This window comes from Vanellus vanellus (assembly GCF_965231255.1).
Source record: "Vanellus vanellus genome assembly, chromosome: 13".
Lineage (NCBI taxonomy): Eukaryota > Metazoa > Chordata > Aves > Charadriiformes > Charadriidae > Vanellus > Vanellus vanellus.
The window spans coordinates 132,483-147,626 of record NC_138918.1 but is presented as its reverse complement, the minus strand read 5'-3'; the positions used below and the strand labels follow the sequence as shown (position 1 = coordinate 147,626).

The 15,144-nt window shown below is 41.3% G+C and overlaps 1 protein-coding gene across 1 annotated transcript in view; it reads left to right on the top strand.

Annotated features, from left to right (window-relative positions):
• The window catches only part of KDM3B (lysine demethylase 3B), a 64,800-nt gene that overhangs the window by 10,873 nt on the left and 38,783 nt on the right, over window positions 1-15,144 (top strand). The window contains exons 2-6 of the mRNA XM_082490026.1: window positions 8,183-8,350; window positions 10,798-10,911; window positions 11,362-11,467; window positions 13,049-13,173; window positions 14,698-14,766. Of these exons, the coding sequence (XP_082346152.1) occupies window positions 8,183-8,350; window positions 10,798-10,911; window positions 11,362-11,467; window positions 13,049-13,173; window positions 14,698-14,766 (582 nt within the window). The remainder of the gene's footprint in view (window positions 1-8,182; window positions 8,351-10,797; window positions 10,912-11,361; window positions 11,468-13,048; window positions 13,174-14,697; window positions 14,767-15,144) is intronic.

Here is a 15,144-nt window from a genome sequence, read left to right as displayed (position 1 = left end):
TTAAACGAAAATTTAAAAAAAAAAAAAAAAAACAAAAAAAAAACAACACAGAAAATGAAACTCTGTCACTGTTGCGGTGTCAAATCAACAGAGTTAAACTATTTTTCAGATACACCACATCTGGCTACTTAAGATCTAAATCTTAGTGTAGAGTTTGCCACATATTACTGTGGTGTCAGTCAAATGTAATAATCATAATGCCAGCCAAGAGAGATTTCAATTCTAGGAAGCTGGTTTGATTCAGAAGTTGGTTGAAATGGCTGTACAACTGGTTACTTCTGTATTGGCCCCAACAACTTGCTTGTGTAAAGAGTGTTCCAGAAAGCTGCCCGATGTTGATTTCGTTCTCCATGTCATGTTGTGCTCTGTCACTTTTTACTCTTATTCACGTAAGTAATCACTTTTGAATAATGATGACACCCTCCATCTCTCTCTGTCATCATTCCCTCCTGTATGTCAAACCGTCATTAATTCTACCAGTGCCATGTTTCTGTAGCCTCTTTTTTCCACCCCGACTCTGCAGAGGCCTTACAGCGTCCCTGCATAGTCTCTTCATTGCTTCTGTTCTTGCAGTCTGTCGCTCAAGAACATTTTCTTCCCCAAGTGTTTCTAGTTGAATCTTAATCCCAATATTGTCTCATCTCTACAGTGGACATCTTACATAGGATTATTTATTCTCCTTTGGGCAGGCCTTTCATGAAGGATGTGTTATTAATTCCCCTTTCAGTCATCTTTTTTTTCCTTGATAAAGCAACCTAATTTGACCACTCCAAAGTTAGCATTTTCTAGACCTTTGGTCATTCTTGTTTGCTTTCTTCTGCTCTCTCCTGTTGTTGTGACCCAAAGTGGTCATAAGTATTTTAGCGGAGGTGTTAACTGAGGCCGAGCAGAGAGACGATCCCTTCAGGTGTGTTGTGCACTATACACCTGTTCACGGACGTGCCTGTCCTCTTTTGAAACAGCATGAGGTCCCTGAACGCATACCGCCTCATGGTCCGTTATCATCTGCTCACTTTGTTTTTCTATAAAGCCGATACTTGTCCTGTTACTGTAGTCTCTGCCTTCGTTTAGAACCTTGTGCTTAATTTTTGTGATTGCGTTGTGCTCTGATCTGAGGTGGTTTCTCAAGTTTGCCAAGATAATTTTGAATGCTGTCTTCAAGTGTGCTTGCAGAGCTTTCCAGCAGGTGATCTTTCTGCTGAACTTTGGAACGCTGGTGGCAGTGACAACCTCCAATGACCCTTCTCAAACACTTTCATTTTTGGAGCTAGAACAGATTCCTGTCAAGACCCTCAGTCAAATGCTTCCATTTTGTCAGAGAACAGTTGATTTTTGTGCTCAGCATATAGGCTCCCTTTTCCTGGTGTGAAACGTTATAGAGAAGTGTTCCAAAGCCTAAATTCAAGGTGTGAGACCTGTATTTCTCTGCTCGGAAGACCTGGTAATGTTTCTTCAAGCAGAGAAAGACAGGGCCTTTAAGTATCCAATCTGTATCTACCCATGAATGTTTTTAGGTAACTTTTATATGGGAAAGTTACTGCTCTTTCTTTGTAGCAATGGAGTAGCAAAGCTTTTTCCTATTTTTCTGGGGAAGCTTCGATATTAAAGGAAGGCAAACCTGTTATTTATGTTGTATGCAACTGAAGATTATAAAAACTTTATTTTGCAAAAAAGGTGTTCATTTGAAAAAGAAAGTGAATCGCTCACATCTGTTGAACATTCCGGATGCATTGCTTCTCGGGATGCAGTGCTTTGTTCTGACTACATGTCCAACATCTTAGAAGAAAGAAATGGGCTACTAATTCCTGACTGGCAGTTCTGAAAATGTATTTTGTGATACCATCAGCATGATACCAGAAGAGGTGAGGTAGGGCTGTACTGTCATCCTTGTTGTTTCCTTTGGAAGTTTTTAAATAGGCTGCCATCTTTATCATTGGCAATGTGTTTCTGGGTCATCAGAGCTAAGTAAGGTTGGACCAAATACCAACATCTGTTGGAATTCACGTGAAATACTCCTTTTCGGAGTTTGAGATCCATTAGGCTCACTGTTCTTGTGTTTAACTCCTACTTTTGTGTGTATTTAGTACAGTGGGACAGTAATATTTTACAGAAGTAAAAAAAATAAGAGCATGATTATTCAACAAAATAATAATTTTATCAAATCAGATTTGAGATAAACCTGTCATTTTTATAGTTTTTTTTTTTTTTCACTTTCATGCTGTCATCTCTATTTTGTCCAGAACTGCACTGAGGCTAATAATCAGATGAATTCTTTCTCCTTCTTTATGACTGGCTCCTTAACTGTTGAAATTGCTGAAAGGTTTCTTAAAAAGTCTAAAGTATATGAAGGCAGGTATTTTATTAAGCTCTTGCAAAAAAAAAAAAAAAGTTACTGTTACTCGGAACCCATTGATTCATAAATGTATTCATCTTTATTAGAAATTGTTAAGTGCTCTGGTAGATTACTGTGCACATTAAGTGTTGACTCACGTGATACAGATGGTCATCTTCAGTAAGACTTAAGATAAATATTTGTGGCCATTTATTAGCAGCTCGCTACCCGGTAAGGTAATGGCTTTAGTAGGGTTATGATTTCTCTAGCTGCTGCTGTTTCAATACTATTTCTGGCGTAGAGCCTGTCAAAAGTGGTTTTGATTATTTTCCTTAATTATCATTATGCATTGCAAGCATAGGAAAGTGCCAAGAGAATATAAAAACTATATACATTTTCTAATTTTAGTAATATAGTTAGTGTCTTTACTAAATATATAGTGGCTTAATTAGTATCAGCCTTTAAGCATAATTGTTTTGTCTAAGAACTGTGGTTTCTTGGTTATGTGGTGAAATCTACTTTTTGTCTAGCTTGATACATGTTATTTCAGGGGAAGACTTTTCTCCGTAGTTGTTTTTTCTTAATTTTCCTGGCTTTGGGATTCAGCTGCAGTAAAACACCTAGTGTGTGTATATATATATTTCAGATTGCACCTTTTTGCCTTTGCTTGTAAGAAATAGTTTGAAGCGCGATTACTGGATTGGAAGCTAAAAGTTTTCTAAGCATCGGTGTGTACATCATCTTTGTCTCACATAATGTTTTCTAAAAAAATACTTTGATTTCATTAGAAAACTATGAGAAAACTACTGTAGTTTAATTTTTTTAATCTCGTTTAATGGTGGTACTAGCTGCATGAGATCTTGAATATGTCTCCCAAGTTGAAATCTCAGTATCTACCTTCCCTTCTTTCCTCTCCCACCTGTTGACAATGTAGTTCTTTCTACATCATGAGTGAGAAGTCATGGACCAACTTGTTACCCAGTTTTACTTGGTAGTCTGCAACAGATTCCTACCAGTGCCTCCTTTCTGGGCATAAGTACTATTATTCCAATTTACAGATGGGGAAACTCAGCCAGTGAGACTAAGTGGCTTGACCAAGGTCATGCAGGAAGCCTCTGATGAAGCAGGGAGTTGAACCTGGGTCTCTGGCTACTCTCTAGCAACTGATGGACCATCCTTCCTTGCAAACTAGGTAAAATTTATTTTAAGGGATATTTTTAAACTTGGAGTTTTTGCCATCTTCTGCTTTTTATAATATATAAACCCCTAAAATGTAAAGATTTTATGTTTTTCATAGATGGCATCTACATTAGACCTTTGTGCAAATTCTAATGCAATAAGTTGCAGTATTTTTTCTATTACAGATCGTGTTTAGAGCCTGTGTGTCATGTAAAGAAAAAGACCGATATATCTGTCTTCCTGTTGTTGCTGCTTTTACAGGGGAACGGATGTTGGAAAACTAGGGGAAATTCCATTTGAACGAGACTCTAGTTCTCTATAGTGTATTAGGGCCTGAATGTTAGGGTAGTAGCTAGACGAGAATGTGTCTTCTGGAAAAAATGCTTCAGACTGTCTTTGTACATCAAATAAAGCAGAGCAACAGCTCTGCTTTCTAGTGTCACTTTTTATTGGGACAGGCAAAAAAAGGTTGGGGGGAAGGGGAGAATTGCAGGTGCGTATGCGCCCCCTGGTGTTTTTGGTGGAAAAAAAAACCAACAAACTGTTTTTGTAGATTAAAAAAATAACGAAGCCAGCAAAGCATAAAAATCTTTATTATTTGCAATTAGGTATTACTTAGGGAAGGTGTTTTTCCCTCTAGGAGAACTTGGGAAATCCTGCAGGTGCCTGTCTAAGCAGCATAATTTATTTTTTTTTTTATGTGATACAGACATATCTGCATTAATTGTGTATCTAGTTGCCGTCATCAATACCACTGTTCAAAAGTGTTGGTATTAACAAAGCACCATTACCGTTCTTATCAATGGCTTGGTGAGCCTGATTGTGGGCAGTTAGGAGGGTCAGCAGAATATACTATTGGTAGATGTGACCCTATGAACTGTAGAGCCAGTGATACATTTGAGAGGTAATTTATTCTGATGTAGCCGGGGCTTTAGCATACAGACTTTCCCTTTTGACTCAGAGCTACACAATTTTCAAATTAAGATGAGAAAAAACCCAGGAAATTATCAGTTATAATGCAGCTGCTTTGCTTAAGGCTTCTGGATTTTTCAACAGAAGTAGCATATTTCTCTGTACCGCTTCAGATATCGAAAGGAAGTTCACTCTCACAGCTGTCTCATCTGTCCTTACTTGCCTTGCTTTGGGCATCTCTTTCAGGATTCCCTTAGTGTTTTTCTCACAGAGTCTAAGCATATTTGGCATCAGTTCATGAGTATGCTGTAGTTATTTTCTGTAGTAATACAAAGCGGTGTATGCACAAACACTCGGTGTGCTGTGCTCGTCAGCTTCTGCTTCTTGCGCACCCAGTACACAAAGCGATTTCGATTGCAGATTCTGGAAACAAACTGAGAACATCGCTGTGGCTATTGAGGCTTTCGCCCTTTTTGTTGCTGTGTGATTTGTTGGAAACTACTGACAATATCGTGTGTGGCGTTGCGCGATCTGGAGCAGTTGCCCTGCATATCTGTGTGTATTTCTGTTGGGTATTGACTTAGAATTAGCAACAACTTTTTAAATGATTGTAAGTCGAAGTTTGGCAGGACTCCTTTGCTTATGTTGATTATACAAAGATGGAAGAAAACTGAATATTGAACAAAAAGTGTGTAAAACAAACTTGCCGTGACTTCCGTGTTTTGCAGGGGAGAGAGATGATCTTAATACGATAATGTTGTGAGTCTTTTCTCTCCTTTTGACCCGGTTCGTGGGTCTGGGGTTTTAGAAAGGAAAACTGTAAGGTCTGTTTTCTGAGTTAAGTGATGGAATATAATAGTTCAGTTGGAAGGGACATAAAACGATCACCTGGTCCAACTGCCTGACCACTTTGGGGCTGACCAGAAGTTAAAACATGTTGTTAAGGGCATTGTCCAAATGCCTTGTGAACACTGCCCAGCACGGGGCATCGACCACCTCTCCAGGAAGCCTGTTCCAGTGTTTGACCACCCTCTCGTTAAAGAAATGCTTCCTCATGTCCAGCCTAAACTTCCTCTGGCACAGCGTTGAACCATTCCCAGGAGTCCTGTCCTGTGCCTGGATCCCAGGGAGAAGAGCTCAACACCTCCCTTGCCGCGTCCCCTCCTCGGGAAGCTGTAGAGTGATGAGGTGTCCCCTCAGCCTCCTCCTCTCCAAACCAGACAAACCCGGTCCTCAGCCGCTCCTCAGAGGACATGCCTTCCAGCCCTTCACCAGCTTGGCTGCCCTCCTCTGGACACGTTTGAGGACCTTCATGTCCTTCTCAAATGGTGGGGCCCAGAGCTGCACGCAGTGCTGCGGGTGAGGCCGCACCAACGCTGAGCACAGCGGGATGATCCCCACTCTTGACGGACCGGTCGCGCTGTTTGCCCCCTTGGTGCCAGGGCACACTGCTGGCTCCTGTCGAGCTGCTGCCCACCAGCTCCCCCAGGTCCCTTTCTGCAGGGCTGCTCTCCAGCCGCTCCCCTCCCCGTTTGTACTTGTGTCGGGGCATTACTTCTGCTGGGGGCGGAATCTGGCATTTGTTCTGATTATGTTTCACGCCATTGATGATTGCCCAATGCTCCGATCTCTCTAGATCCCTCTGCAAGGCCTCGTGTCCCTTGAGAGAGTCAGCAGCACCTGCCCCTTTTGTACCGTCAGCAAACTTGCTAATGGCGCATTCCACTTCTCCGTCCAGATCATTGATACAAATATTGAACAGCAGCGGTCCTATGGCCTGAGCCCTGAGGAACGCTGCTGGTGACCAGTCGCCAGCCAGCTGTAGCCCCATTCACTACAGCCCTTTGAGCCCTGCCATCCAGCCGGTTCTTCACCCAGCGCACCATGAACTCACTTATCTTGCAGCTGGACAACTTGTCCAGAAGGATGCTGTGAGGGACAGTATCTAAAGCCTTACTAAAATCCAGAGAAATTACATCCACCGCCTTCCCTTCATCCACTGGGTGGGTGGTCTTGTCGTAGAAGGAGCTTAAAGTAGGCAGGACTTTATCTTTGTGAACCCATGTTGACTGTGCCTGATGATTGTGTTGTCCTTTAAGTGTCTTTTAATAGCACCTTGTGTGATTTTGATAATTTTTCCAGGTGCTGAGGTTAGACTAACAGGTCTGTAGTTCCCTGGGTCTTCCCGCATGTCCTTGTAAACTGGAATAACGCTGGCTAGCTTCCAGTCAGCGGGGACCTCCCCAGGCTCCCAGGACCTTTGCTAGATGACGGAGAGGGCTCCTGCTGTAACATCTGCTGCAATGTTAGAGATGGCTTTGCTGCTGCTTTGTGCATGATGGGTACGCACTGTTTGTCAGAATATTTGGTGAGCCTCTTAAACAAACGTGGAGCAGTCATCTTGAAGTTCATCACAGGGTATTTCTTGTAGTATTTTTCATTTGGTTTTGTTGGTTTTGTTTTTGTTATTTTTTAAACCAGGGAGAAACATTTTAAATTTGCAGCTAAAAGTACAGCTGTTCCACCTCATCACTTTATAATGATTCATGGAAATGTGAGGTGTCTTATAGGTTAAAACTGGAAGAAATTCCCAACTGTATTGCTGAAATTCATTGAATTGAATGAGGGAAGGTCCAGTCTTCTCTCTCTGCAACTTCAGCGGTAATGGAGTTGAATTCATCAGGAGAGTTGCTTCATGTTCTCTCCGTCTCCCTGTGGAGTCTGAGCTTTCGAGTCTGGGGGGAGGAGTGGGGAAGAGGAGTGTATGAGCGGTCTCTAATACCTCTTTAATGAGGATTACTGGTAAAGCAGAGGGCGCTCTGTCTCTGGTTAGTGCCCTGTTACCCCCAGTGATCATTACAGAACTCGGTTTTGACTGTCCAGCTTAAGGTGTTTCTCAACTGATTAAGAATTTCTTGCCGTTCATCTGACATGTCTGATTATATTTGTGTAGCACATAAGTTGGAATGCGACTGTGTTTTACCATTTAATAGACCTAGTTGTTAGGAGGTGGAACGAGACTTGTAACTCGCGTTCCTGTTCTTGGCATTCTTGCCATGTAATTCTGTGTGACTTTAACATTTGTCCTTTGTGATAGGAGAAAGGAGGATGATATCTCAGAATGGTCATTTAGAATTGTAATGTGGTTATATTGTCACGCTTGTAAATAAGGTAATGGAAAATCTAGTGAGTAGGTATTTCTGAATAATCTCATGCCATCCAAAATATTTGCATTTGGTTCAGGGAGTTTAATAATGTACAAGGCAACACAAAACTTCTGATTTAGACTGGATTTCACAAACACAAACTTTCCTGGCTGAAGGATTTAATTCTGTGAATGTCAGTTAACCATATTGATACGAGCCATCTGTTGAAGTGCCAAGGAAGAGTGTCCAAATTCTCTAAAAAAATTCCAGTGTAAAAGAGGCTTGCATTGAGTCGTCAGATGTATTTTGGGATGAACAATTTTCACATCTTTAATTTTGTATGGGGAAGTGCAGCATTTGGAGCCGGTGGTGTGTGTTTGGAGATAAATGATTTTTCATAGGTTAGTAATTGCTGTGAATTTGATTCCCATTTCTTTTGTAATGTTTGATAGCTATGTACATGTGGTGTTCTCAGTGTTACCATTACGATACTTATCCTGATTTTTCTGACTACAGTTGCTGTCTCCTTATCCGTAGGGAATGTAGGCATCTATTTGTTTTATTCAGTGTCAGAAAAGAGCTGAAATGCCTTTTATTTTTTATTTTTTATCAGATCTTTGTGGAATTTGATGGTTGTAACTGGAAGCAACATGCCTGGGTGAAAGTCCATGCTGAAGAAGTTATAGTGTTGTTGCTGGAAGGATCATTGGTTTGGGCACCTCGAAGTGATCCAGTTACGCTTCAGGGGACTCGAGTCTCACTGGCGCAGTGGCCTGCACTGGTGAGTATTTGGCCAAAATCTCTCATGTCCTCAGAGGTTTGCATCAACTCTACTGTGAAACACAAGGCTTGGGTATCGTACAGGGCACTGTGGGGAAAATAAGGGAAGGTCGGCGAGGAGGGTTGTGAATATGCTCAAGCGGCCCTGCAGCTGAGGTGTAGAAAAACACATGTATCACACTAATGGTTGTTTAGTCTTGTGCGCTTGGCAAGTAGAACATCTGTGTTTAGATAACATAGGCCTGTGGTAGAGGCACCCCATCGAACACACTTGAGATTGCTGCCCTGCCGTGGGAGAGAGAAAAGTGCAGTGGAAAACTCCACCTGTGTGAATCCCTGATGTACGGGCAAAAACCACCAGGTCCAGTAAATCTCTAGCACGGACCGAGCTCTGCGGTGCCCGCGTTCCCGCTTGTGTGCCTCTGCCCAGGTGCTGCTTCGGGGATCCCCCGGTTCGCCAGGTAACAAAAATAAATTTGCTCTTTGCATTTCATCTGTGGTTTTGTGCTTGTTCCGGCACCCTGCCTGTGTCAGCTCACACGGGCACCATTTTGCAGGTACCCGAAGTTGCTTGGGGATGTTTTTTTTTTTTTTAAATGGAAAATAGGAGAGCAATTAACTGGGAATTATAGTGCCTTTGGAAAGGCATCCGAGAGGCAGTATGCTTCCAGTTCCTGCTCCAGAAATTGAAAGCTGTTACCCCACAGAAATGAGGTATTGTTTACCAGTGGGTCTCTGAAGAAATGTGGTACAGCTGTGGGGCTTTGAGCAACGTGGTCTAGTGGAAGGTGTTGCTGCCCAGAGCAAGGGGGTTGGAATCAGATGAGCTTTAAGGTCCCTTCCAACTCCATAACCATTCTATGACTCTGTATCTGAAGGTGTTCAAGGCCAGGTTGGACGGGGCTTGGGGCAACCTGGGCTGGTGGGAGGTGTCCCTGCCCGGGGCAGGGGGTTGGAACTAGGTGTTCTTCAAGGTCCCGTCCAACCCAAACTGTTCTATGATAAGCTGACACTTGGGCTCAAAGCAACAAGTTAAGCACTGCATCTTTCCGTGGAGGTTTCTTTATTGCTGTTGTCTTAAGGCAGAAGAAAAATAGGCCTTTACAGCAGAGATTCTGTATATAGTGTTTTTTCCATAGGCAGAGTTTTCCTTTCAGTGTGTTTCCAACTTGTCTCCAGGAGTGAACTCCAGTTTGGGAAACAGTGTTTATACAGGATCAATTTCTTTCAGGTGATTCCCAAATATCTCAATAACTGAGCGATTTGGGGGATGTTACTGTAGTCAGCACGCTGACTGTGTAATGAGTTGTGTCAGAACCTTTTAGAAGACTGTTAGAAGCAAATACGGGTCCACTGAGGTCCCTGAGTATTTTGGCTGTAACTCAGGCTATACCTGTAGACTTGCTGAAAAAATGTTTCCATGCCCTGTCTTCTGGGCAGCCTTGTGAGCGCTCAAGCTTTCGCTGAGTACTGGAGGCCCACCCAGATAACTGGGAGGGAACACAGGCTGGAGCTAACCAAAGCACCAGAGTACGTAGTGTGCAATGTAGGCAATTCTGGGAAGCCAGCTACTTAGCGTTACAAAGTGGACGGGTTTTTTGGGGGGGTTGTTGGGGTGGTGGTTGTGGGGGTGGTTTTTTGATATGTCACTTATGAGTGTGTATTCATCCTTTCTCGTAGTCCTGCTCACTTTTAGGAAATAGTTTTACATAATCTGAGAAAATATATTTTATATTCATACTGTTGCGTACGGGGGAACAGAATGTGAATAAACTTGATGAGAGTTGTTAAGGGAAAAAAGTCATGAATGCTTGTGTGTTAAAATCATGTAAGTGTGAGACAGATAACATGTTCCAAAAACTCCAATGGTTGGCAACTTCCCCTTCCATCAGCGAGTTATGTTATGAGGTTATCGTTCTGATTCTACTAGGTATTTTTAGTGATTTGTCCTGCAGCTTGAGTAGCAATAGTACACCTGTTATGAAGTTCAGTTTTGCACAAAACAGTAGCAAAAAAAGCTCCCTTTTAATAATATGCCTATAAATTACTTACACCTGACTTCTGCATGGGAATGAAAATGCTATACCTGAAATACGTAGGATAGTTTGAACCATTAACCAAAACATTTTTTTAACCTGAGCATCAGAAGGTGCTTACCTATGAAAAGGCAAATACCACAAAAGGTGTTTTCAGTTCTGCTTTAAGTTCTAATGAAGAAGTGTTGCAAATTTTCTGTAATTCCTTCTTGTAATATGCCACACTTGCAAGAATTGGCTTAGATCTAATGAGGAATAATTTGCATTAAAACTCAGGTGCTGGGCAGTGCAAGTTGAGAAAGGAAACTTTTTATTCTTTGTGATACTTAAATCGCATGTGAAAATAAGTATTGTTGGCCTGGATCTATGCTCCGTCACTTTTATAACCTTTGTTTTTTGTTGTTCATCACAGACCTTCACTCCTCTAGTAGATAAGCTGGGTTTAGGCTCTGTGGTCCCCGTGGAGTTTCTCCTGGACAGACATTTACGTTTCCTGTCTGATGCCAGTGGATTGCGTTTGTTTCAGGTAGTTGAACTGTGTTCAGTTAAAGAGCGAATGTAACTTTGTGCTGTGCTTGTCAGATTAATTTTTATTTTGTTCTTACTGTTCCACTTACATAGTCTTGTCTTCCTCCTTTCACTGCTCTGCCATGTATTTGCATTTGTTTCCCTGCTTTTCCAGGTGCTTATGCTAACCTCCATCTGCATTCGAAAAGTCCTAGCTCCTCCCTGTATTGGTCAGTTGGAGCGCTAGCTGTTAAGCATCCTGTAGCTGGTAATTGCAATGGAAGTTTTGCAACATAGCTAGTCTTTTTTTTCCTCCTTGCATGTTCAGCAATGTTTTCGTAATTTTATTTTTTTTTTTTTGGACTGTCAGTCTCTGAGAGCAGTCCAAGAAGAGCTGTCCCTTAAAAACTAATGATTCTGTTACCTTAAAAGACTATACTTTTATGATAAAACTGTTTGTTGTTGGCAGATGGGAACAGAGAGTCAAAATCAGATTCTGCAGGAACAGCCTTCACTAAGAGAATCTGTCAATGCATTGATCAGTGACCAGAAGCTTCAGGAGATATTTAGTAGAGGTGAGACTGTTCTTCTCTCAGAACTACTTTGTTATGGAATAGTTACACTATGCTGGGGTTTTTGAAGGAGAATAGGAATAGTATCTTTTACTGTTTGATTTGGAAGGTCCATTTTCTATATTGTTTTGCAAGTTCTTTACAAAGAACCATTATTTTATCACAGATACAGGTAAGCAGTTGCAGAGATACAACCAGAAATATCTACTGGGAATGATCACTGACGATATAGTTAAAGTAGGACAACATATTATCAATGATGTCAGTGTATTTACGACTTCCCTTATTTAAGTTATAGTTTTGAATTTGTAAAGTTTTGATCCTGTTCTACGGTTCTGTTCTATAATTCTGGAAATTTAGCGGTGAAGTTGCTCATTAGTTGTTGAACTTTGGGGGAAAAAAAAAAACAAACCTAAAAAAAACCCACCCCAAAACAAAAATCAAACCTCTCTTGTTATGTCAAATTCAAATTTTGGCTTTTTGATAATTAATACATGAATTGTTTAAATTGAAAATGTGCTGTGGCCATGGCTGTTCAGCATAGGGTTAATACCTTAACTGTTGTCTGGGCTGTGTACTAGGGTTAAGCCTGATTGCAGCTTTTATTGTCAGAGTGGCATCTTCTTGTTCAAGTGCTAAAACGATTTTCTCTCCAGAGTTTGGGTTCATGGGCCAAGTGGCCACCCTAGAGGTAGGCCACTGTATTACATTTGAAGGACAATTAATTCTTAATGGGGATTTGGTGCCTTTTCGTGAAATAAAATGTTTATTGATAAAAATGCTATGAGGTCAGTACTACTTATGTGAGCAAGTAGCTTCAGAATTGTCCGGTTTGGAGCCTTCTTCTGAAACGTGTAGTTCTGGTTGTATCAGATGCAGGCTGTTGGATCATGTGGGTTTTGATGATCTAATATTAACAAAGTTGTTTGTTTTTTTTTTTTTATCTGGACTTAGGGTAGGAGGAAAGCTCTGCATGCTGATGTGGAGAGGGAGGGCAGGGTCAGAGGAAACCTTTCTGTAGATGATCCCTTACCCATGTCAAACAACTATGACTGGTTGGTTTAGAGACATTGGATATTTGCGCAATTATAACGAATTTTCCACAGTTACAAATGCATGTTTCCATTCTGAACTGCATGCAGTTTATACTGGAATTTGATGCATCTGGACTGAGTCAGAATGCTGTGACTGTCCACTGGATTGATGCTTCATAATTACTGGCCTATAGGTTAGAAACCAAAAGAGTTTAGTTAGCAGGGTGCCCCCGTCTAGCTTGGTTTTGTCAAAGGAGTGAGTTTATTTTGATCTTTTGCATTTTTTTTACTTGTCAACGGTATTAATTTTGTCTTTACAGTAGTTTTGAGTTACAGCAATGAGGGCTTATTGTCTTTTTACAATAGAATGCTTGGCTTATACAGGATTTGCAGCAGAAGCCCTCACATTTTAGTTTCTTTTCACCTAAAAGGTGACACTTCAAGCCCTAACTATGTGCACAGAACTCTTTTTTTTTTTTTATTGTATGACTCTTAACTAGTATGACACAAAGCTTGTCTGGAAAATGTACTCAAAGTCCTTCTTTTCCAGGTCCTTACAATGTCCAAGGCCAAAGAGTTAAGGTTTACCAACCAGAGGATGAAAATAGCTGGCTCTGTGGTGTTGTGAGCCATCAAGACCCAATAACTCGTCTTATGGAGGTGTCTGTAACCGAGGTAAAAATACAAAGCATTGCCTTAGTGTTCCTAAAATGCCATTCCTCAATATCTCATGGGGAATGACAGCTTCAGCAAATCTTGTACTTTTAGTTCGTTATTTGCTTTAAAAGATGTGTCGTTATCCATGTTATGATTCGCTGATTATTTTTTTTTTTTCCCCCTGTTATGATGACTTTCCACAATAAATGACGATACACAGCCCACTTCTGTAAAAGAAGCTATAAGAATTTCTTTGGAAATGAGTGCTTTATGAAAAAATATTGGAAGTGGCTTTCTGGATGGGAGAGTCTGCTGATGTATAGAAAGCTCCTTCTGGGTCTGTTATGCTGTGGTCTTCCTATGCCTTCACTCAGCTTCTATCTGACAGGCTGTTCAAGCAGTTCGAAACAAGTGTAGCATAGACAGCGAAGTCTTAGTCTAATTGATGTATTTTAGCTTGGGCTGTTTACTTTTGCCCTGTTCCTATCAGTAAACCTAGTAAGTGTTGTAAACAGCCCAGAAAATCTGTGCACTGCTAGAGTTGTCTGGTTTGTATTTATGCTTCTGTGCAGTCTGACATGTAGTTCAGTCTTACAGCAGCCTGCTCCTAATGGCTTCCCTTTCCAAGAGCAACTAGGAACACGTCTGTGGTGCTGTGTGTAAATTACTGTAGCAGCAGCACTGTTGGGGGTTTTTTTTGGTCCTGTCCTGTTCCATGCCCCCTGCCCCCATAGCTTCTTTCATATGTAGTAAAATATGTGTGCAGAACGAATGCACTGAACGTGCCCAGTAAATCCTGTGTACACGTGCAGCAATCCTACACTCTGACTACTAGATCAATTTCTGGGGCACAGGAAAAAAGTAAACTATTGTGGTAAATAAGTATATTGGAGGGGCATGGAAATTGTGGAGTATATGATTTCAGCAGATACATGCGAGGAAGCACCCAACTTACTGCATATCTAAAAAGGTAACCTTCAAGCACAGTTACAGAGATTGGGTATTCATTGCTCCATTTCATAGAATCATAATGGTTTGGGTTGGGAGGGACCTTAAAGATAATCCAGTTCCACCCGCCTGCCATGAGCAGGGACACCTTCACTAGACCAGGTTACTTTTGGGGAGACGATGATGAGGGCAGTTAGCACAAATTGATGTGCTTCCTTCCCGTAGTCTTTTCCACATCTAGCAGAGTGAATGTGCAGGTGGCTAGAACGATACTGAATCAAATTTAGAAAGAACTGTGTTTAATGCGATGAATGCCTCTAGAGATGCTCAGTAGAAGTAATGTGCAAGGAGACAGTGGCAGGAATCAAATCTGGAAGTTTTTGAAATAGAGAAGGAGCAAAAGGATAGAAGGTAAACTGGAAGGCTGTAGTAGTACTAAGGGAGTGGGACAGAAAGAAAAGGCAAATGGGAGAGGGGCTGCAGAGTAACCCTGTGTTTAAGGTCTCTTATGTTGATAGTATATACTCTGAATTAAAAACTAACCTCCTCTTTTCTTCTTTCTACCTCTTCAATATCTATCTGCATAAAAATTAGAGTGGTGAAATAAAGTCGGTGGATCCTCGACTGATTCATGTGGTGATGGATAACACTCCTCCAAGCGAGGTAATACAGCAGTTCAGGTCTTGTATATACAGTATGAAACTTCGTAAAGATTTAGGTACAAAATGTCTAAAACATGGAAGCAACTGAAAATTGACGTGATGTACACTGTGGGCTTTTTTGATAATGTAATTGGAAGAGGAAAATTTTCTTTACCGCTTTGAGAGATGGTCATAGCTTTATTTTAAACAATCTTCTCTTTTTGTTCAGGTCTGTTTTACTAAGTTCAGCATGGATCTTGTGGGGGAGGTCAATAAACATGGTGGTTGTGCTCCATTTTAAAGGGTAGTGCTCTGATAAAGAATGGCTCTCTTCTCACTGCCTTTTTCTCACGGGATCACCTTTTTAGGCATTTCGAAAAATTACCGTCTGGCTTCTCTG